Source organism: Aquarana catesbeiana, linkage group LG07, assembly GCF_042186555.1.
Source record: "Aquarana catesbeiana isolate 2022-GZ linkage group LG07, ASM4218655v1, whole genome shotgun sequence".
Classification (NCBI taxonomy): Eukaryota; Metazoa; Chordata; class Amphibia; order Anura; family Ranidae; genus Aquarana; species Aquarana catesbeiana.
Window position 1 is genome coordinate 341725470 of NC_133330.1, and position 22272 is coordinate 341747741.

Sequence of the window (22272 nt, forward strand, 5' to 3'; positions counted from 1 at the left end):
GGATTCCCCTCCAGGTGATTGGCTGCCTTCCAGCTCCTCGGTCAGAAGATAGGCCTCCACACAAGAATGCGCTGCGCTCGGATTTTCTAGCTGCCAGAGCAGAGATGGTGAAGAAGATATTTACAGTCGCAGCAGCTGGGGGAGGGGAGGGGAGGGGGGGGCAGAAATACACACAGAGGAGTGAGACTCTGCCTCGATATCCTGCGATATCTGATCTCCGGCACATCATGGAAGATCTTCTTATCAATTCTCAACTAATATTAGGGGGGGGGGGTAAAATATCGACCCCCAAGGCATCGTCCCGCATTGTAACAAAGTATACAATGTAACTCATAATTGGGGCTTTAAATAAGCCTCTGGGAGTCAAAGCAACAAAACTTTATTCATTAAAAGACAATCTTTATTACAAATATTAGCATTGAAAAATAAAACAGAGTTGAGTAGATTTTGAGGGAACTGTGTGAATAAAATGGGCCAATCCCATCGCTGTGACATGTGCTTAGGTAGGTCTACGCGTTTCGCAGGATCCCCCGCTTCATCAGGACCAGCTATTATTGTTGGGTACATAAAGTTGTAGACGGTACGATGAGGTAGACTATGGAGAGAGCAAAGGAAACGTTCCATACAAATCAGTCACAAAAGGAGGAAAATCTTATACAAAAAACACAAAATCTCACCTTATATGTGAAAAATATCAGTGAGTATATAAAAAAAACATATCAAATAAACAGAACTTCCCCCTGTATGGGGCATAAAGGGCAACAGACTGACAGACAGCAGGGGGGGGGGGGGGGCGGGGGTGTCTCTGGATGTGCTGGCCGGCCCATGGGACAAATTCCTGGATCCACACGACCCCCCGACTAATCCTATGATCGAGAAATATGAGAAAGTAAAAGCTATAAGACTAAAAGATACAGCTAGGAATAGAGCATAGGAATAGGAGTCCCTCCTCCCCCGTAGGGTGATGTGGCCCGGTGGAGGTGAGGGCTGTGTAGTCGTAATCACCCCAACAATACCCGGACTTTGCCCCCCTGATCCCAACAACACCCGGACTCTGCCCCCTGATCCCAACAACACCCGGACTCTGCCCCCTGATCCCAACAACACCCGGACTCTGCCCCCTGATCCCGACAACAGCCAGACTCTGCGCTCTTTACCCTAAGACATGGACTGTACACCCCTCACCCCAGCAACACCCAGACTCTGCCCCCTGATCCCGACAACACCCAGCCTCTGCCCCCTGATCCCAACAACACCCGGACTCTGCCCCCTGATCCCGACAACACCCGGACTCTGCCCCCTGATCCCGACAACACCCAGACTCTGCGCTCTTTACCCCAAGACATGGACTGTACACACCTCACCCCGACAACACCCGGACCCTGTGCCCTTCACCCTGACAACACCTGGACCCTGCGCCCTTCACCCTGACAACACCCGGACCCTGCACCCTTCACCCTGACAACACCCAGACTGTACTCCCCTCACCCCAACAACACCCGGACTCTGCACCCTTCACCCTGACAACACCCAGACTGTACACCCCTCACCCTGACAACACCCAGACTCTGCCCCCTCACCCCAACAACACCCGGACTCTGCCCCCTGATCCCGACAACACCCAGACTCTGCGCTCTTCACCCCAAGACATGGACTGTACACACCTCACCCCGACAACACCCGGACCCTGTGCCCTTCACCCTGACAACACCTGGACCCTGCGCCCTTCACCCTGACAACACCCGGACCCTGCACCCTTCACCCTGACAACACCCAGACTGTACTCCCCTCACCCCAACAACACCCGGACTCTGCACCCTTCACCCTGACAACACCCAGACTGTACACCCCTCACCCTGACAACACCCAGACTCTGCCCCCTCACCCCAGCAACACCCGGACTCTGCCCCCTGATTCCGACAACACCCAGACTCTGCGCTCTTCACCCCAAGACATGGATTGTATACACCTCACACCAACAACACCCGGACTCTGTGCCCTTCACCCTGACAACATCCGGACTGTACACCCCGACAATACCCAGACTCTGCACCCTTCCCCCCGGACAACACCCAGACTGTACACTCCTCACCCCGACAACACCCAGACTCTGCGCCCTTCACCCTGACAACACATGGACTGTACACACCTCACCCTGACAACACCCGGACCCTGCGCCCTTCACCCTGACAACACCCGGACCCTGAGCCCTTCACCCCGACAACACCCAGACTCTACGCCCTTCACCCTGACAACACCTGGACTGTACACCCCTCACCCCAACACCCAGACTCTGCACCCTTCACCCTGACTGTACACCCCTCACCCCGACAACACCCAGACTCTACGCCCTTCACTCTGACAACACCCGGACTGTACACCCCCACCCCGACAACACCCAGACTCTGTGCCCTTCACCCTGACAACATCTGGGCTGTACACCCCTCACCCCGACAACACCCAGACTCTGCGCCCTTCCCCCCGGACAACACCCAGACTGTACACACCTCACCCCGACAACACCCAGACTCTGCGCCCTTCCCCCTGGACAACACCCAGACTGTACACCCTTCACCCCGACAACACCCAGACACTGCGCCCTTCACCCTGACAACAACCGGACTGTACACCCTTCACCCCGACAACACACAGACTCTGTGCCCTTCACCCTGACAACACCTGGACTGTACACCCTTCACCCCGACAACACCAAGACTCTGCACCCGTCACCCTGACTGTACACCCCTCACCCCGACAACACCCAGACACTACGCCCTTCACCCTGACAACACCCAGACTGTACACCCCTCACCCAGACTCTGGGCCCTTCACCCTGACAACACCCGGACTGTACACCCTTCACCCCGACAACACCCAGACTCTGCGCCCTTCACTCTGACAACACCCGGACTGTACACCCTTCACCCTGACAACACCCAGACTCTGTGCCCTTCACCCTTACAACACCTGGACTGTACACCCTTCACCCCGACAACACCAAGACTCTGCGCCCTTCACCCTGACTGTACACCCCTCACCCCAACACCCAGACTCTGTGCCCTTCACCCTGACAACAGCCGGACTGTACACCCTTCACCCCGACATCACCCGGACTCTGCGCCTTTCATGCAAAATGTACGCCCTGATACATAGCTCTAAACTGTCCCTGATTTGGAGCAATGTCCCTCTGTCCCTCTTTGCCCCTCATTTGTCCCTCATTTTGAGGTATAGGGGGGGAGGTGCTGCGCTAACCAGAAGAAAGCTGTAAATCTCTGTCTGTGGTCGATTAATAAAATGACATAAAATCGCATAATAAATCGCATAAATAAGTGTTGACTCTAAAAACATTCAAGTCTTAATAATCAGCATCCTGTGTATGTGAAAAAAGTGCATAAAAAAATCCTTTTCAGTTGGTATATACTAAATGACAAAAAAAATTTGCATGTAAAATCGCATAAATAAGTGTTGACACTAAAAACATATAAATCTAGATAATCATGTGTAGGTGCACAAAGGGACATAAACGCTACTTCATGTGAATAATTCTAAATAAAAATACATAGAATAAATCACTAATAACCATTAAAAACATATCCTTATAAATGGTGCAAAACGTACAAAGTGCCAGTGCTTAAAGGTGATCTAGATATCGCAAATAAAACACATCAATCCAACGCAATATGGATAATAAATAATATAAATAAATGTCTCAATAATAGTGATATAAAATATATTGTGCTGGCCTGCGAAACAAATGACCAATGACATGCCAGTAAGTGCAGCAAACTTAAAGTGCCAGTGTAAAAGTCATTGAAGGTGCAAAAGCAAGTTCTGGTGTATTCAACAAAACAACAGTGGGGTGTCTGGGATGCAATTCACTCAGTGTCCTCTTCGTGCATAAAACACTAATGTAAGCAGTGGCCCCTTACCTAGCGGTGCTAGGTCAACCGCATGAATTGTAGCTAAAACGCCAGGTCCTGAGCCTCCATCGCGTCCCTATATCCACGCTTGCCGGTGTTGGGTTATCCTAATGGCAGCTGATTACAAGTGGCTATGGTCCTATCAGGGGTCCTGGACCAGCGCGGATCCTAACTCAGCCTCCATATCTCAGGTATGTATGTACAGGAATATGCAGGACAAAGGTACTTGATAGTGAAGTATGTATTAACCAGGTAATGCTTTATTAAAAATCTTTAAGTAGATGTACTCACATAAAAACAATGCAGAGCAAACCTCTCTCCTACGAGCAGCGAACTCGTTCTGTGTCTAGCAATGTGAAACAGCCTATTCCGTCCCTACGCGTGTCATCACCGATCACGTGACTTCTTCAGGGGAAGTTTGCTGCACTTACTGGCATGTCATTGGTCATTTGTTTCGCAGGCCAGCACAATATATTTTATATCACTATTATTGGGACATTTATTTATATTATTTATTATCCATATTGCGTTGGATTGATGTGTTTTATTTGCGATATCTAGATCATCTGTAAGCACTGGCACTTTGTACGTTTTGCACCATTTATAAGGATATGTTTTTGATGGTTATTTCTGATTTATTCTATGTATTTTTATTTAGAATTATTCACATGAATGAAGTAGTGTTTATGTCCCTTTGTGCCCCTACACATGATTATCTAGATTTATATGTTTTTAGTGTCAACACTTATTTATGCGATTTTACATGCGATTTTTTTTGTCATTTAGTATATACCAACTGAAAAGGATTTTTTTATGCACTTTTTTTCACATACACATGATGCTGATTATTAAGACTTGAATGTTTTTAGAGTCAACACTTATTTATGCGATTTATTATGCGATTTTATGTCATTTTATTAATCGACCACAGACAGAGATTTACAGCTTTCTTCTGGTTAGCGCAGCACCACCCCCCCTATACCTCAGTTTGATTTTGGGCCTATGTCTGACCCTTGCTTCGGTGCATGCAGCTGTCCAGTCGCATACGTGTGTTTTCACTATTTTTCTGAGATCTTGTTTTCTTTTCTTTTTCCAATTGGGTAGCGCAGGAATATTCTTATTACATGTCCCTCATTTTGGTCTGATTTATATAATTGTATATCAAATGCACTTTTTATCTTTCAGAAAGTGTCTCCCAGAGCTAAACCTTTCATCTGAATTCTAAATTGCTACATTTGTACATTTCCAAAAGCCAATATAAAGGAATATTAGAGGTAAAAAAAAAAAAACCTCTTGTGGGCTTAACTAATAATTTGTAGAAACGTCCTTTAAGGGTGTGGCAGGGGGCGTGTCCTATGTCTACATACGTTTAATAATAAAGTAAGGGGGTGTGGCCCCCCTCATGGAGTGCTCTCCTCTCCAGAGATGTAGGGGGATGAGAAGTATTTAGTTATCGGAGGAGAATAAACCTTCATAATGAAGACATGATTTCCGGGGCGGGTCTTCTCCATTCCACCATTTTGCTCCCGGCGGCCATTTTCTTGGTTATCTAGCAGAGCACTCCGTCACCTCAGCGGCGACACTTCCGGGTGTGAGAATTCCGCCCACTCACCCAACCAATCAGGAGACAGAACGTAGGAGGACGGCCGGTAGGAAAGGGCGGGGTGAGAGCGAGGGATGGCAATCAGAGAAGGGGCGGGGTCTGAGTGAAGAGTGCGGGAGCTGCTGGACGGGTCGGAGAGTCTCAGTGTCACCCGGTGACCCGACTGATGCCGGCAGGTGAGGAGGGGGATGGGATCCGGGTGTATTATCTTCGGAGGGTCCGCTCCTCCCGGTCCAGGGATGACTCTCCCGGGAATGGTCTGTACTTCCGGGTATGGGGGAGCCAATCACTGGCCGGACACTTACCCTGTACAGCCGGGCGCTCTGTGAGGTCAGGAGAAGTTGGGGGCTCTGTGAGGTCAGGAGAAGTTGGGGGCTCTGTGAGGTCAGGAGAAGTTGGGGGCTCTGTGAGGTCAGGAGAAGTTGGGGGGGGGGGGGGGGGGCTCTGTGAGGTCAGGAGAGGTTGGGGCCCTGGGGGGAGGGGGGGGGATGCTCTGTGAGGTCAGGAGAAGTCGGGGCCCCTGGGGGGAGGGAGGGGGGCTCTGTGAGGTCAGGAGAAGTTGGGGGGGCGGGGGCTTTTTGAGGTCAGGAGAAGTTGGGGCCCCTCGGGGGAGGGCGTGCTCTGTGGGGTCAGGAGAAGTTGGGGAGCGGGGGCTTTTTGAGGTCAGGAGAAGTTGGGGCCCCTTGGGAGAGGGGACGCTCTGTGGGGTCAGGAGAAGTTGGGGGGTGGGGGCTTTTTGAGGTCAGGAGAAGTTGGGGCCCCTCGGGGGAGGGGGGCCTCTGTGGGGTCAGGAGAAGTTGGGGGGCCTCTGTGGGGTCAGGAGAAGTTGGGGGGCCTCTGTGGGGTCAGGAGAAGTTGGGGGGCCTCTGTGGGGTCAGGAGAAGTTGGGGGGCCTCTGTGGGGTCAGGAGAAGTTGGGGGGCCTCTGTGGGGTCAGGAGAAGTTGGGGATCTTGGGGAGGGGGGGATCTGTGAGGTCAGGAGAGGTTGGGGCCCTGGGGGGAGGGGGGCGATGCTCTGTGAGGTCAGGAGAAGTTGGGGGCTTTTTGTGGTCAGGAGAAGTTGGGGCCCCTTGGGAGAGGGGACGCTCTGTGGGGTCAGGAGAAGTTGGGGGGGCTCTGTGGGGTCAGAAGTTGGGGATCTTGGGGAGGGGGGCTCTGTGGGGTCAGGAGAAGTTGAGGGCCCCTGGGGTGGGGGGCCCTGTGAGGTCGGGGAGCCTAGGGGGATTTTTGAGGTCAGGAGAAGTTGGGGCCCCTTGGGGGAGGGGGTGCTCTGTGAGGTCAGGAGAAGTTGGGGGGCGGGGGCTTTTTGAGGTCAGGAGAAGTTGGGGGCGCTCTGTGGGGTCAGGAGAAGTTGGGGGCGCTCTGTGGGGTCAGGAGAAGTTGGGGATCTTGGGGAGGGGGGCTCTGTGGGGTCAGGAGAAGTTGGGGCCCCTGGGGTGGGGGGCCCTGTGAGGTTGGGGGGAGGGGGGGGGGCGATGCCCTGTGAGGTCAGGAGAAGTTGGGGGGGCGGGGGCTTTTTGAGGTCAGGAGAAGTTGGGGCCCCTTGGGGGAGGGGGAGCTCTGTGAGGTCAGGAGAATTCAGGGCCCCTTGGGGGAGGGGTACTTTGTGAGGTCAGGAGAAGTTGGTTATCCTGGGGGGAGGGGGGCTCTGTGAGGTCAGGAGAAGTCAGGGATCCTGGTGGTAGAGGGGCTCTGACGGCAGGAGAAGTTGGGGACCCTGAAGGGGGGGGGCTCTGTGAGGTCGGGGAAAGTGGGGAGGGAGGGAAATGTTGGGGTCGCCTTCTCTGGTGATGGCACACGGTGACCCCTTTCTTCTGTTTTGGCACAGAAATGGTCAGCAGTCAGCACATCCCGATAGACGACCCCGGAAAACGGAAGAAGAAGAAGCGGAGGACCCGAGCGGCAGACAGCTTCACCGGGAAGTTTGCAGGTTTGTGGAAATTACGTCTGGTGTTCAGTTCCAGATGCTCACCTTGGCCATAAACTCATCCCACCATCCTCCCAGAGGTTCTCCTCAGAGAAGTGTTCTGGAATTGTCCTCTGCGGAGGAGTGATCCGTCTCCATTGATCAGAGATAGGATGAACGGGAGGGGGTCAGTTGTCCTCGGTTTGTCCCGTGTGAGGAGGGGGAGGGGAATATTAGGCCCAGCTTATCATTTGCAGAGTGGACAGGGAAAAAATTGGTTGTTAGTTGGAGGAATTTATCAAAACTGGAGCATCCAGAATCAGCTCTGTGTATGGCAACCAATCGGCTTCTATTTTTCAAAGCTTACATGAACCAACTGAAGATAGAACACATCCACTCCAATTTTGATCAATTCCCCCCCCCCCCTTATGCTTTCTCTGCTCTGATTTTTGGAATGTCTTTGTTGGCAGACTTGTACCAGCTGACTGATGAGCTGCTGGGAGAAGGAGCGTACGCCAAGGTCCAGGGATGCATCAGCCTCCAGACTGGGAAGGATTACGCCGTGAAGGTGACACTACACAGTTCTACTGAATGTAACGTTATAAAGATCTGAGTGAGGAAGGCTATTGGCGGGAAAGGTGGTTGGCGGGGAAGCTGGTTGACAGTTGGTGGTTGGCGGATAGTTGGTGGGGATGGTGGTTGGTTGGCGGATAGTTGGTGCGGGGGTCGGAGTGGGGAAGGTGGTTGGTTGGTGCGGGGGTCGGAGTGGGGAAGGTGGTTGGTTGGTGCGGGGGTCGGAGTGGGGAAGGTGGTTGGTTGGTGCGGGGGTCGGAGTGGGGAAGGTGGTTGGTTGGTGCGGGGGTCGGAGTGGGGAAGGTGGTTGGCGGATAGTTGGTGGGGATGGTGGTTGGTTGGCGGATAGTTGGTGCGGGGGTCGGAGTGGGGATGGTGGTTGGTTGGTGCGGGGGTCGGAGTGGGGAAGGTGGTTGGTGGATAGTTGGTGCTTGGTTCAGAGTGGGGATGGTGGTTGGTGGATAGTTGGTGCAGGGGTCGGAGTGGGGAAGGTGGTTGGTGGGGATGGTGGTTGGTTGGCGGATAGTTGGTGCGGGGTTCAGAGTGGGGAAGGTGGTTGGCGGATAGTTGGTGGGGATGGTGGTTGGTTCATAGTTGGTGCGGGGGTCGGAGTGGGGATGGTGGTTGGTTGGCGGATAGTTGGTGCGGGGGTCGGAGTGGGGAAGGTGGTTGGCGGATAGTTGGTGGGGATGGTGGTTGGTTGGTGGGGATGGTGGTTGGTTGGTTCATAGTTGGTGCGGGGGTTGGAGTGGGGAAGGTGGTTGGTGGGGATGGTGGTTGGTTCATAGTTGGTGCGGGGGTCGGAGTGGGGATGGTGGTTGGTTGGCGGATAGTTGGTGCGGGGGTTGGAGTGGGGAAGGTGGTTGGCGGATAGTTGGTGGGGATGGTGGTTGGTTCATAGTTGGTGCGGGGGTCGGAGTGGGGATGGTGGTTGGTTGGCGGATAGTTGGTGGGGATGGTGGTTGGTTGGCGGATAGTTGGTGGGGATGGTGGTTGGCGGATAGTTGGTGCGGGGGTCGGAGTGGGGATGGTGGTTGGCGGATAGTTGGTGGGGATGGTGGTTGGTTCATAGTTGGTGCGGGGGTCGGGGTGGGGATGGTGGTTGGTTCATAGTTGGTGCGGGGGTCGGAGTGGGGATGGTGGTTGGTTGGCGGATAGTTGGTGCGGGGGTCGGAGTGGGGATGGTGGTTGGTTGGCGGATAGTTGGTGGGGATGGTGGTTGGTTCATAGTTGGTGCGGGGGTCGGAGTGGGGAAGGTGGTTGGCGGATAGTTGGTGGGGAAGGTGGTTGGCGGGCGGATAATTGGTGGGGATGGTGGTTGGTTGGTTCATAGTTGGTGCGGGGGTCGGAGTGGGGATGGTGGTTGGTTGGCGGATAGTTGGTGCGGGGGTCGGAGTGGGGAAGGTGGTTGGCGGATAGTTGGTGGGGATGGTGGTTGGTTGGTGGGGATGGTGGTTGGTTGGTTCATAGTTGGTGCGGGGGTCGGAGTGGGGATGGTGGTTGGTTGGCGGATAGTTGGTGCGGGGGTCGGAGTGGGGAAGGTGGTTGGTTCATAGTTGGTGCGGGGGTCGGAGTGGGGAAGGTGGTTGGCGGATAGTTGGTGGGGATGGTGGTTGGTTGGTGGGGATGGTGGTTGGTTGGTTCATAGTTGGTGCGGGGGTCGGAGTGGGGATGGTGGTTGGTTGGCGGATAGTTGGTGCGGGGGTCGGAGTGGGGAAGGTGGTTGGTTCATAGTTGGTGCGGGGGTCGGAGTGGGGAAGGTGGTTGGCAGATAGTTGGTGGGGATGGTGGTTGGTTGGTTCATAGTTGGTGCGGGGGTTGGAGTGGGGAAGGTGGTTGGCGGATAGTTGGTGGGGATGGTGGTTGGTTCATAGTTGGTGCGGGGGTCGGAGTGGGGATGGTGGTTGGTTGGCGGATAGTTGGTGCGGGGGTCGGAGTGGGGAAGGTGGTTGGCGGATAGTTGGTGGGGATGGTGGTTGGTTCATAGTTGGTGCGGGGGTCGGAGTGGGGATGGTGGTTGGCGGATAGTTGGTGGGGATGGTGGTTGGCGGATAGTTGGTGGGGATGGTGGTTGGTTCATAGTTGGTGCGGGGGTCGGAGTGGGGATGGTGGTTGGTTGGCGGATAGTTGGTGCGGGGGTCGGAGTGGGGAAGGTGGTTGGCGGATAGTTGGTGGGGATGGTGGTTGGTTCATAGTTGGTGCGGGGGTCGGAGTGGGGATGGTGGTTGGCGGATAGTTGGTGGGGATGGTGGTTGGTTCATAGTTGGTGCGGGGGTCGGAGTGGGGATGGTGGTTGGCGGATAGTTGGTGGGGATGGTGGTTGGTTCATAGTTGGTGCGGTGGTTGGTTGGCGGATAGTTGGTGCGGGGGTCGGAGTGGGGAAGGTGGTTGGTTCATAGTTGGTGCGGGGGTCGGAGTGGGGAAGGTGGTTGGCGGATAGTTGGTGGGGATGGTGGTTGGTTCATAGTTGGTGCGGGGGTCGGAGTGGGGATGGTGGTTGGTTGGCGGATAGTTGGTGCGGCGGATGGTTAGTGGGGAAGGTGGTTGGCGGATGGTTAGTGGGCAAGGTGGTTGGCGGATGGTTAGTGGGCAAGGTGGTTGGCGGATGGTTAGTGGGCAAGGTGGTTGGCGGATGGTTAGTGGGCAAGGTGGTTGGCGGATGGTTAGTGGGCAAGGTGGTTGGCGGATGGTTAGTGGGCAAGGTGGTTGGCGGATGGTTAGTGGGCAAGGTGGTTGGCGGATGGTTGGTGGGGAAGGTGGTTGGCGGATGGTTGGTGGGGAAGGTGGTTGGCGGATGGTTGGTGGGGAAGGTGGTTGGCGGATAGTTGGTGGGGGGGGGTTGGAGTGGGGCAGGTGGTTGGCGGAGGCGTGCATGGCGGGTTGGGCTCTGTCTCCCTCTGGTGGTTTGTCCGGGAAACTGTCTAACCTTCATTCCTCCTGCAGATCGTGGAGAAGAAGGCGGGGCACAGCCGCAGTCGAGTGTTCCGGGAAGTGGAGACTTTGTATCAGTGTCAAGGCAACAAGTAATTACCTCCAGAATAGAAATAGTTTGTGATGTTTGGGGGTCGGTATGTGGACGCACACAGGATGTATTTCTGTCTGATCACTGAGTGTCCATAACAGCCAATCACCTTCTTACTTTCCCTGTTGGGCATGGAGACGATCCGGTTGCCATGGACACTTAGTGTTCTCTGGTTTATTGATTTTCAAAGTGGAATTCCAGCCAAGTATTTTTTCTTAGTGTTGGATGGAAGGGTGGGGTGGGACCCTCTTGTTGGGTCTTTACTGCTTTACCCTCACTACTTGTGCTGGTCACATCCTGAGTGTCACTGGAACAGGAAGTGAGGGGAATCCCAGCCACGGGGGTCCTGGAGAGCAGACAACAGATGGAAAATCCTTTCCCACCATCAGTCTTGGGGGGGGGGGGGGGTTTCCTGGAGTCCCAGGTGAGGGTATTGTGGCCCCATAGAGTCCATCGTCATGTCTGAATGTGAAAACTGGACAGTGTGACTCCCACAAACAGGAGGCCTTAGATTGACCGCACACATTGCTCCAGTGATTGTCTTCTCTACAGCCGGACGGGGGGGGGGGGGGGGTTGTTTGTGTGTGGGAGCAGGTTGGGGGGGGTGTTTGCATTTGAGGGCTTGAGTGGGGGGGCGGGGGAGAGCAGATGGGGAGGGGGATGTGGCGGGTATGTTAGGAATCCATAGGACTGCTTTTCTATCTAATGGGCGGAGTGAGTGGGTGGGCACTGTGGATGAAGTGGGTGGAGTGAGTGAGTGGGTGGGGCACTGTGGAGGGAGTGGGTGGGGCACTGTGGAGGGAGTGGGTGGGGCACTGTGGAGGGAGTGGGTGGGGCACTGTGGAGTGAGTGGGTGGGGCACTGTGGAGTGAGTGGGTGGGGCACTGTGGAGTGAGTGGGTGGGGCACTGTGGAGTGAGTGGGTGGGGCACTGTGGAGTGAGTGGGTGGGGCACTGTGGAGTGAGTGGGTGGGGCACTGTGGATGGAGTGGGTGGGAGGTGGAGTGAGCAATGTTCTTGGTGGTTGACGTTCACCTTCTTTTCGCTCCTCAGGAATATTCTGGAATTAATCGAGTTCTGTGAAGACGACACTCGCTTCTATCTGGTGTTTGAGAAGCTGCGAGGAGGTGAGCCGCGTCCGGTGACTCCGGTTCTCTGAGCAATGGCAGAAAACAAAGTTCACCGGTGGAACGTCAGAGTCCGGGAATGCATCAGTAATGGAGAACGCTCTCCTATGGCGCCATCTGCTGGTTGCAGGAAACACTGGCACATCCTGGCTTGTAGAATAGGAGTGGTGGTAGAGAAGTGTGTGCGCCGGCGGTCTGTCCATAGATGTACCTGGGGTGGGGGGGATGGGTACGGCTGCCTTTTGGGGTCTGTTTGTAGATATACCCGGGATTGGGGGGGATGAGTACTGCTACCATCGGCGGGGTCTGTCCATAGATGGGATGGAGGGGGATAATCACTCATAGGGTACGACTTCCATTGGTGGTTGTTTTGTTTTTTTTTTGTCCTCCTCCTGTTCTGACTCTTCATGTGTTTCGGGTCGGTTATGGATCAGTATTGGGGTAGTAATAGAACAGTATGGGGATTGGTATTGGTTCAGTATTGGGTGGGTAATAGATCAGCATGGGGATCAGTATTGGGTGGGTAATGGATCAGTGTTGGGGTAGTAATAGAACAGTATGGGGATCGGTATTGGGCGGGTAATAGATCAGTATTGGCTGGGTATTGGTTCAGTATTGGGTGGGTAATCTATCAGTATGGTGATTGGTATTGGGTGGGTAATGGATCGGTATTGGTTGGGTAATGGATCGGTGTTGGGTCATTGTAGTGTTGATTGTTAGGAACTTTGATTTCCGTTCTATGACATCATCATTGCTGTGTCTGCAGGCTCTATACTGTCCCACATCCAGAGGAGGAAGCACTTTAATGAGAAGGAGGCCAGTACGGTGGTCCGGGATATCGCATTGGCCCTGGACTTCCTCCATACAAAAGGTGAGATGGGGGGAGGGGCGGCTGTCTATACAACTGACTGCGTAATAAGTGCAGATGGCGTCAGATCAGCTTCACTATAGATGTATGAATCTACTGACGCTGTGTGTGTCTGTGTATTAATAAATACACTTGCCAAAAGTATTGGGACACATGCCTTTACACACACATGACCTTTAATGGCGTCCCAGTCTTAGTCCGGAGGGTTCAGTATTGAGTTGGCTCCGCCCTTTGCAGCTATAACAGCTTCAACTCTTCTGGGAAGGCCGTCCACAAGGTTTAGGAGGGTGTCTATGGGAATGTTTGACCATTCTTCCAGAAGAGCATTTGTGAGGTCAGGGACTGATGTTGGATGAGAAGGCCTGGCACGCAGTCGCCTCTATAATTCATCCCAAAGGTGTGCGACTCTTCTCCCCCTTCTCCTGTTCCCTGGTCCAGTAGGAGGAGCCATGATTAGTTGTAATTTAGCCCCGCCTAGTGGAGCAGGGATTAGAAGAAGAGTTGGAGTCATGTGACCGGGGCGCGTCCGCCTCTCTCCTCCTCGCTGAGGTCAGAGGGGTGTTCTCAGTGCCGTCTGCTTCCCCGAGGGAAGAGAGGAGAGAAGCAGCCGTGAGTGCCGAGATGCCATATAAGGTAGTGGTTTACTTATTTAAAACAGTGAGTGAACTTGGCAAAACGTCAATTTTGGTATTTCTGTGAGGAAGGGGGGGCGGCAATAGTGCCCCATCATTGGTGTTCCTGGGTGGGGGAATAGTAACCCGTCATTGGTGTTCCTGGAGGGGGGGAATAATCACAACAAACTACCCAAATGACCCTGATCAAAAGTTTACATACCCCAGTTCTTAATACCGTGTATTGCCCCTTTAACATCAATGACAGGTTGAAGTCTTTTGTGGTATTTGTGGATGAGGCTCTTTATCTTCTCAGATGGTAAAGCTGCCCATTCCTCTTGGCAAAAAGCTTCCAGTTCCTGTAAATTCTTGGGCTGTCTTGCATGAACGGCACGTTTGAGATTTTCCCAGAGTGGCTCAATGATATTGAGGTCAGGAGACTGAGATGGCCACTCCAGAACCTTCACTTTATTCTGCTGTAGCCAATGACAGGTGGACTTGGCCTTGTGTTTTGGATCATTGTCATGTTGGAATGTCCAAGTACGTCCCATGCGCAGCTTCCTGGCTGATGAATGCAAATGTTCCTCCAGAATTTTTTGATAACAGACTGCATCCATCTTGCCATCAATTTTGACCAAATTTCCTGTGCCTTTGTAGCTCACACATCCCCAAAACATCAGCGATCCACCTCCGTGTTTCACAGTAGAAATGGTGGACCTTTCATCATAGGCCTTGTTGGCTCCTCTCCAAATGAAGCGTTTATGTTGTGGCCAAAAAGCTCAGTTTTGGTCTCATCGATCCAAATGACTTTGTGCCAGAAGGTTTAAGGCTTGTCTCTGTGCTGTTCGGCGTATTGTAAGTGGGATATTTTGTGGCATTTGCATAGTAATGGCTTTCTTCTGGCGGCTCGACCATGCAGCCCATCTTTCTTCAAGTGCCTCCTTATTGTACATCTTGAAAGAGAGTCCTGTATTTCACCTGAAGTTATTTGTGGGGTTTTCTTTGCATCCCGAACAATTTTCCTGGCAGTTGTGGCTGAAATTTTAGTTGGTCTACCTGACCGTGGTTTGGTTTCAACAGAACCCCTCATTTTCCACTTCTTGATTAGAGTTTGAACACTGCTGATTGGCATTCTCAATTCCTTGGATATCTTTTTATATCCCTTTCCTGTGTTGTGTGTGTGGTTTTTTTTTTTTTTTTTTTTTTTCCTCATTAATGTACACACAGCACCCCATATTGTACACACAGACCCCCAATATTGTACACACAGCCCCCCAATATTGTACACACAGCACCCCATATTGACAGAAAAACACAGAATTGTTGACATTTTTGCAGATTTATTAAAAAAGAAAACCTGAAATATCACATGGTCCTAAGTATTCAGACCCTTTGCTGTGACACTCATATATATAACTCAGGTGCTGTCCATTTCTTCTGATCATCCTTGAGATGGTTCTACACCTTCATTTGAGTCCAGCTGTGTTTGATTATACTGATTGGACTTGATTAGGAAAGCCACACACCTGTCTATATAAGACCTTACAGCTCACAGTGCATGTCAGAGCAAATGAGAATCATGAGGTCAAAGGAACTGCCTGAAGAGCTCAGAGACAGAATTGTGGCAAGGCACAGATCTAGCCAAGGTTACAAAAAAAATTCTGCTGCACTTAAGGTTCCTAAGAGCACAGTGGCCTCCATAATCCTTAAATGGAAGACGTTTGGGACGATCAGAACCCTTCCTAGAGCTGGCCGTCCAGCCAAACTGAGCTATCGGGGGAGAAGAGCCTTGGTGAGAGAGGTAAAGAAGAACCCAAAGATCACTGTGGCTGAGCTCCAGAGATGCAGTTGGGGGATGGGAGAAAGTTGTAGAAAGTCAACCATCACTGCAGCCCTCCACCAGTCGGGGCTTTATGGCAGAGTGGCCCGACGGAAGCCTCTCCTCAGTGCAAGACACATGAAAGCCGCATGGAGTTTGCTAAAAAAAACACCTGAAGGACTCCAAGATGGTGAGAAATAAGATTCTCTGGTCTGGTGAGACCAAGATAGAACTTTTTGGCCTTAATTCTAAGTGGTATGTGTGGAGAAAACCAGGCACTGCTCATCACCTGTCCAATACAGTCCGAACAGTGAAGCATGGTGGTGGCGGCATCATGCTGTGGGGGTGTTTTTCAGCTGCAGGGACAGGACGACTGGTTGTAATCGAGGGAAAGATGAATGCAGCCAAGTACAGGTATATCCTGGATGAAAACCTTCTCCAGAGTGCTCAGGACCTCAGACTGGGTCGAAGGTTTACCTTCCAACAAGACAATGACCCTAAGCACACAGCTAAAACAATGGAGTGGCTTCACAACAACTCCATGACTGTCCTTGAATGGCCCAGCCAGAGCCCTGACTTAAACCCAATTGAGCATCTCTGGAGAGACCTAAAAATGGCCGTCCACCAACGTTTACCACCCCCCTGACAGAACTGGAGAGGATCTGCAAGGAGGAATGGCAGAGGATCCCCAAATCCAGGTGTGAAAAACTTGTTGTATCTTTCCCAAAAAGACTCATCAAAAGGGGCTTCTACTAAATACTGAGCAAAGGGTCTGAATACTTAGGAGCATGTGATATTTCAGTTTTTCTTTTTTAATAAATCTGCAAAAATGTCAACAATTCTGTGTTGTGTGTACAATATGGGGTGCTGTGTGTACAATATGGGGTGCTGTGTGTACAATATGGGGTGCTGTGTGTACAATATGGGGGGCTGTGTGTACAATATGGGGGGCTGTGTGTACAATATGGGGGGCTGTGTGTACAATATGGGGGGCTGTGTGTACAATATGGGGGGCTGTGTGTACAATATGGGGGGCTGTGTACAATATGGGGTGCTGTGTGTACAATACGGGGTGCTGTGTGTACAATATGGGGCGCTGTGTGTACAATATGGGGCGCTGTGTGTACAATATGGGGGGCTGTGTGTACAATATGGGGGGCTGTGTGTACAATATGGGGGGCTGTGTGTACAATATGGGGGGCTGTGTGTACAATATGGGGGGCTGTGTGTACAATATGGGGGGCTGTGTGTACAATATGGGGGGGCTGTGTACAATATGAGGTGCTGTGTACAATATGAGGTGCTGTGTGTACAATACGGGGCGCTGTGTGTACAATACGGGGCGCTGTGTGTACAATACGGGGCGCTGTGTGTACAATACGGGGGGCTGTGTGTACAATATGGGGGGCTGTGTGTACAATACGGGGGGCTGTGTGTACAATACGGGGGGCTGTGTGTACAATACGGGGGGCTGTGTGTACAATACGGGGGGCTGTGTGTACAATACGGGGCGCTGTGTGTACAATACGGGGCGCTGTGTGTACAATATGGGGCGCTGTGTGTACAATATGGGGCGCTGTGTGTACAATATGGGGCGCTGTGTGTACAATATGGGGGGCTGTGTGTACAATATGGGGGGCTGTGTGTACAATATGGGGTGCTGTGTGTACATTAATGAGGAAAAAAATGAACTTAAATGATTTTAGCAAATGGCTGCAAAATAACAGAGTGAAAAATTTAAGGAGGTCTGAATACTTTCCGTCCCCACTGTATGTAAACTTTTGATCAGGGTCATTTGGGTAGTTTCTGTTGTCATGATTTAAAAAGCGTAAACACAGTTGATGATAAATGACTTCAGCCAAACACTAAACATGAGTGAATGATAACACGAAAACTTTTCTTTCATATTCTCTGAAAAATGGCCAAGAAATCACAAATTCTGCCAGGGTATGTAAACTTATGAGCACAACTGTGTATCTCTATCTCTCTCCTGGTATGTTGCCTGCGTGGAAATTGCATGCCATTTGGACAGGAATCGCAGTGCATTCCTGTTCAAATTGCGTGCGATTTGCGCCCGTTTATTATGTATGGACACAAATCTCACCACAAAGTATCAGTACTCACCAATAAATGGCTTGATATCAGTGCAACCTTAATATAGCCTATAAATTTCACTGGACTGGTATCTGTACCTGAAAGTGCGCTCACCCCGCTACCTACCCCCCGCTTACTATAAAAGTGTGTGTCTTGTCTGGCATGTTGATGATTATTTCCACCTTTTTAGGAATTGCACATCGGGACCTGAAGCCAGAAAACATTTTGTGTCAGTATGAGGACAAGGTAAGAATTGTATTTCATCTTTCTGTGCTGCGGATTGGTTGCTCGGCGGTCACATTGTGAAATAACTTCTGATGTGCATTTAGGTATCGCCGGTGAAGATTTGTGACTTTGACCTCGGAAGCGGAGTGAAGCTGAACAGCGCGTGCACACCCATCACCACCCCGGAGCTGACCACTCCAGTAAGTGCAGCCAGCCATCCATAGTATGATGTGGGGCTCTATGGTCGGGAACGTGTGGTCGGTCTCCATGTGGGGTGGGTGGGTCTCTGTTCAGTTCTGGTCCACGTACACTAACGGGGAGGAGTTGTGGGTCGAGCTGAGCTCAATGCTTTGGCCTTCTCATTATATCTGATTGCTATTTTGATGATCCATATCGACAGCAGCCTCCTCCTACATGTGCCGTCATAGATCGCCATCTGCTGGCTGCCGACAGAATTCTGTATTAGGTTGATACTGGCTTCATAACATCCTGATATTCATGGAGGGGGAGAGAGTGGAGGAGACGCGTGAGCTCATTAATAACTGAGGTGGGATAGTAGTAAGATAGAGGAGACTACGAGCGGGACACCGGGGAGGCCACGAGCAGGACGCCGGGGTCCAGTAGTAGATATAGCAGGTAGGAATCAAGCAGTAGCAAATTCAGTAAACAAGCCAAAGGTCAGTAAGTGTTAGTGGGGCTATGGACAGCTGCAGGTACACAAAGGAGCGTGATGCTGGCTGGGGAAGAGCACAATCTGGCAAACAGGAAGTGCAGAGACCTGGCTGGCATAGAAAGCTCATGGGAGGAGCAAAGAGTTCAAAGGTAAAGATCGGATCGTTCAAGGAATTGTCCAGCATTCCAGTTGGCTTGGCAAGAATAGTTACTGCCAGACACGGCAGTGGTCACAAGTCCTGACCAAGGTCGTTGGGTGGGTGGGTTCCAGTGTGGACAGTTGTCGTCGTTGGGTGGGTTCCCTCCTGTCTTTGCTGACACATGTATGGTCTTCTCTTGCAGTGTGGCTCAGCGGAATACATGGCTCCGGAGGTGGTGGAAGTCTTCACGGACGAGGCCACGTTCTATGACAAGCGCTGCGACTTGTGGAGCCTGGGGGTCATATTGTACATCATGCTGAGCGGATACCCTCCATTTGTGGGCAACTGTGGAGCGGACTGTGGCTGGGACCGAGGAGAGGTCTGCAAAGTCTGCCAGGTACTGTACACCGAGCCCGGGCTCACCACTCTGTATGTGCCAATTCCTAATTTCAGTCGCACCTGGTGATTAGGTTGTAAGGGGGATCACTGAGCTGTGACTGGGGGGGGTGACCTGAGTTTGTATTGGGAAGGAGGGTGTCACTGCAAGCTCATTGTCTTGTATTGGGGGGGGGGGGGGGTGTCACTGGGGGGGCTCATTGTCTTGTATTGGGGTGGGGTCACTGGGGGGGCTCATTGTCTTGGGGGGGGGGTGTCACTGGGCGGCTCATTGTCCTCTATTGGGGGGGTGACTGGGGGGCTCATTGTCCTGTATTTGGGGGGGTGACTGGGGGGCTCATTGTCCTGTATTTGGGGGGGTGACTGGGGGGCTCATTGTCCTGTATTTGGGGGGTGGTGGTGACTGTTGGCTCGTTGTTTTGCATTGGGGGGGGGGGGGGGGGGGTTGGAGTGGGTGACTGACTTGTTGCTCTGATTTGTATACTAGAGTGCTGACACTATTCTGCATTGTGTTACTATTAGAATGAGCTGTTTGAAAGTATTCAGGAGGGGAAGTACGAATTTCCGGAGAAGGATTGGTCGCACATCTCCAACCTTGCCAAAGATCTCATCTCTAAGCTGCTGGTTCGGGACGCCAAAGCTCGGCTCGGCGCTGCTCAGGTTCTGCAGCACCCGTGGGTGCAGGGGGTAAGGGATTCTGGATTTCCTGCTGTACTCCGCTACTACTCTTGTTTCTCCTGTCACTTCTCAATGACAACATCTTTGCTGCCTGTTCCCCTTGAGGTGTGTGTTCTGTGCTCTGCCCATCTACCTCCTAATGCCTCTGATCTGGCTGCCCCCCCCCCCAATCTTTTTGCCTTCCTTGGTTTCTGTCCTATCGCCTCCCCCCTGTGTTTTGCCCTTGTGTTGTATTTTGATTCCCATCTCTTCAGTGGTGTTTTTTTTTTTTTTTAGGATGCTCCGGAGAGAGGACTGCCCACCCCGATGGTTCTTCAGAGGTAAGTCTTCACTGATGAGCCCAGTATTGGTGCTGCTCTTGTCTTCTTGTCGGGTGTAAGTGGTCATACATCCCTCTCTGTCTTACAGGAACAGCAGCACCAAGGAGCTCACACTCTTTGCAGCAGAAGCCATCGCAGTGAACCGCCAGCTTTCCCAACATGACAGCGACCTGAGTGACGAGAATGAAAGTTTTATCCAGAAGATTTGCTCCATGAGACTTTCTCCTCCCTCTAAATCTCGCCTGGCCAAGCGCCGAGCCCAGGCCCTGGCCAGCAAAGGCAGCGCTCCCGTTAGTGCCCCTCTGGGGGTGTGACCTCGGAGGACTGCGCTGTACCCCCATCATATGGCACTTTTCTCCAGTCTGGGCCTCATGTCAGCTGTCTGCCTATATATCCTCAGGGCCCCGTGTCAGCGGCTCTTCTATATATCCCCAGTCTGGGCCCCGTGTCAGCGGCTCTTCTATATATCCCCAGTCTGGGCCCCATGTCAACGGCCCGTCCTATATATATCCCCAGTCTGGGCCCCGTGTCAACGGCCCGTCCTATATATATCCCCAGTCTGGGCCCCGTGTCAACGGCCCGTCCTATATATATCCCCAGTCTGGGCCCCGTGTCAACGGCCCGTCCTATATATATCCCCAGTCTGGGCCCCGTGTCAACGGCCCGTCCTATATATATCCCCAGTCTGGGCCCCGTGTCAACGGCCCGTCCTATATATATCCCCAGTCTGGGCCCCGTGTCAGCAGCCCGTCCTATATATATCCCCAGTCTGGGCCCCGTGTCAACGGCCCGTCCTATATATATCCCCAGTCTGGGCCCCGTGTCAACGGCCCGTCCTATATATATCCCCAGTCTGGGCCCCGTGTCAACGGCCCGTCCTATATATATCCCCAGTCTGGGCCCCGTGTCAGCAGCCCGTCCTATATATATCCCCAGTCTGGGCCCCGTGTCAGCGGCTCGTCCTATATATATCCCCAGTCTGGGCCCCGTGTCAGCGGCTCGTCCTATATATATCCCCAGTCTGGGCCCCGTGTCAGCGGCCCGTCCTATATATATCCCCAGTCTGGGCCCCGTGTCAGCGGCTCTTCTATACATTGCTTTTATCTAAATCCTGTTTTTAAACTTTTTACTAATAATTCGGAGCTTCCTTTTTTATAGAAGAAGAAATCAATATAGTTAAATAACGGTGACGCTTACCTCTGCGTGTTCCTCCAGAATTGTACGGGTGTCTCGGGTGCTATTGGAGACGCCATAAGAGTAGGAAGAGGAATGGCGGACGATGAATGTGATTCCCCCTCCCCCCCCCCCACACACACACTATATGCTCTGCCGTCAACATAACTGCCTCATGTCCGTCTGTATGTTCTTATATCCGTCTGTATGTCATGTCCATCTGTTTTGTGTTTCTCTTCATCAGAAGAGTTTGTTGTGCCATTTTTGTGTACAGAGAAGTTATTTTTTTTATTTTTTTTTAGCATTACATATTTTTGTATGGTGGGCGAGGAAAGGTTTTGTACAGAGAATGTAAATCTGTTCCGGCCAAAATGTGAAGATCCTGCAGAGAGTTTTATTTGTCGATTTGTTATTTAATTCATATCGAAAGAAATAAATTTTTATCTTTTATAGCAATGTGTGTGTGTGTGGAGCCGTGTTGTTTGTTCAGGGTTTCCGGTGTCGGAGTTCCTCTGTATCTTCCTCCTATCATTCCTTTTATTTTCCCAGAATACTCAGCTGCTGTTCACATAGAGCCCATCTGCACCATCATGCACTCAGCTTATCTGATATACACCCTAATGATCATCTGAGGGGCACAGGGATTCAGATACATCCAGGGGTCTTCAAACTATGGCCCTCCAGTTGTTCAGGAACTACAATTCCTGTCATGTGTGTGAATGTGAGAGTTTTACAATGCCTCATGGGATATGTAGTTCTGCAACAGCTGGAGGGCCATAGTTTGAGGATCCTTGGGCTATACTGTCGCCTACAGGAGACAGAAAAAAAAAAAAAAAAAAAACAGTGCCAGCCCAGTATATATCCCTCCTTACTCCCAGCATGCCTCGGGGGTTTTTTTTTTTTGTTTTTTTTGCTAGTGTCCTAGGAGGACAGACGCCTTATGTCTGCTCGGCTGAAAAAAGTCTGATCTTTTTGTAGTTCTTTTCTTTGTCGTACAGGGCGGGACACTGAGCATCTGGTAGTAAACTGTTACACCACTTGTACCTACAGGTAAGCCTATAATAAGCTTTACTTGTAGATACAGGTGCATCTCATAAAATGAATTTTTGTTGATGATTTTCTAATT

The 22272-nt window shown here is 51.8% G+C and overlaps 1 protein-coding gene across 1 annotated transcript; it reads left to right on the forward strand.

The window, feature by feature from the left end:
* Window positions 1-5548: 5548 nt before the first annotated feature.
* Window positions 5549-21602, forward strand: MKNK1 (MAPK interacting serine/threonine kinase 1). Its single transcript, XM_073593943.1, has 12 exons — window positions 5549-5699; window positions 7352-7453; window positions 7900-7997; window positions 10946-11025; window positions 12077-12150; window positions 12917-13021; window positions 17733-17788; window positions 17872-17967; window positions 18782-18976; window positions 19498-19662; window positions 19930-19973; window positions 20062-21602. Exons 1-12 carry the CDS (start codon window positions 5690-5692, stop codon window positions 20285-20287), a joined length of 1251 nt encoding a protein of 416 aa, XP_073450044.1. The 5' UTR covers window positions 5549-5689; the 3' UTR covers window positions 20288-21602.
* The last annotated feature ends 670 nt before the right edge of the window (window positions 21603-22272 follow it).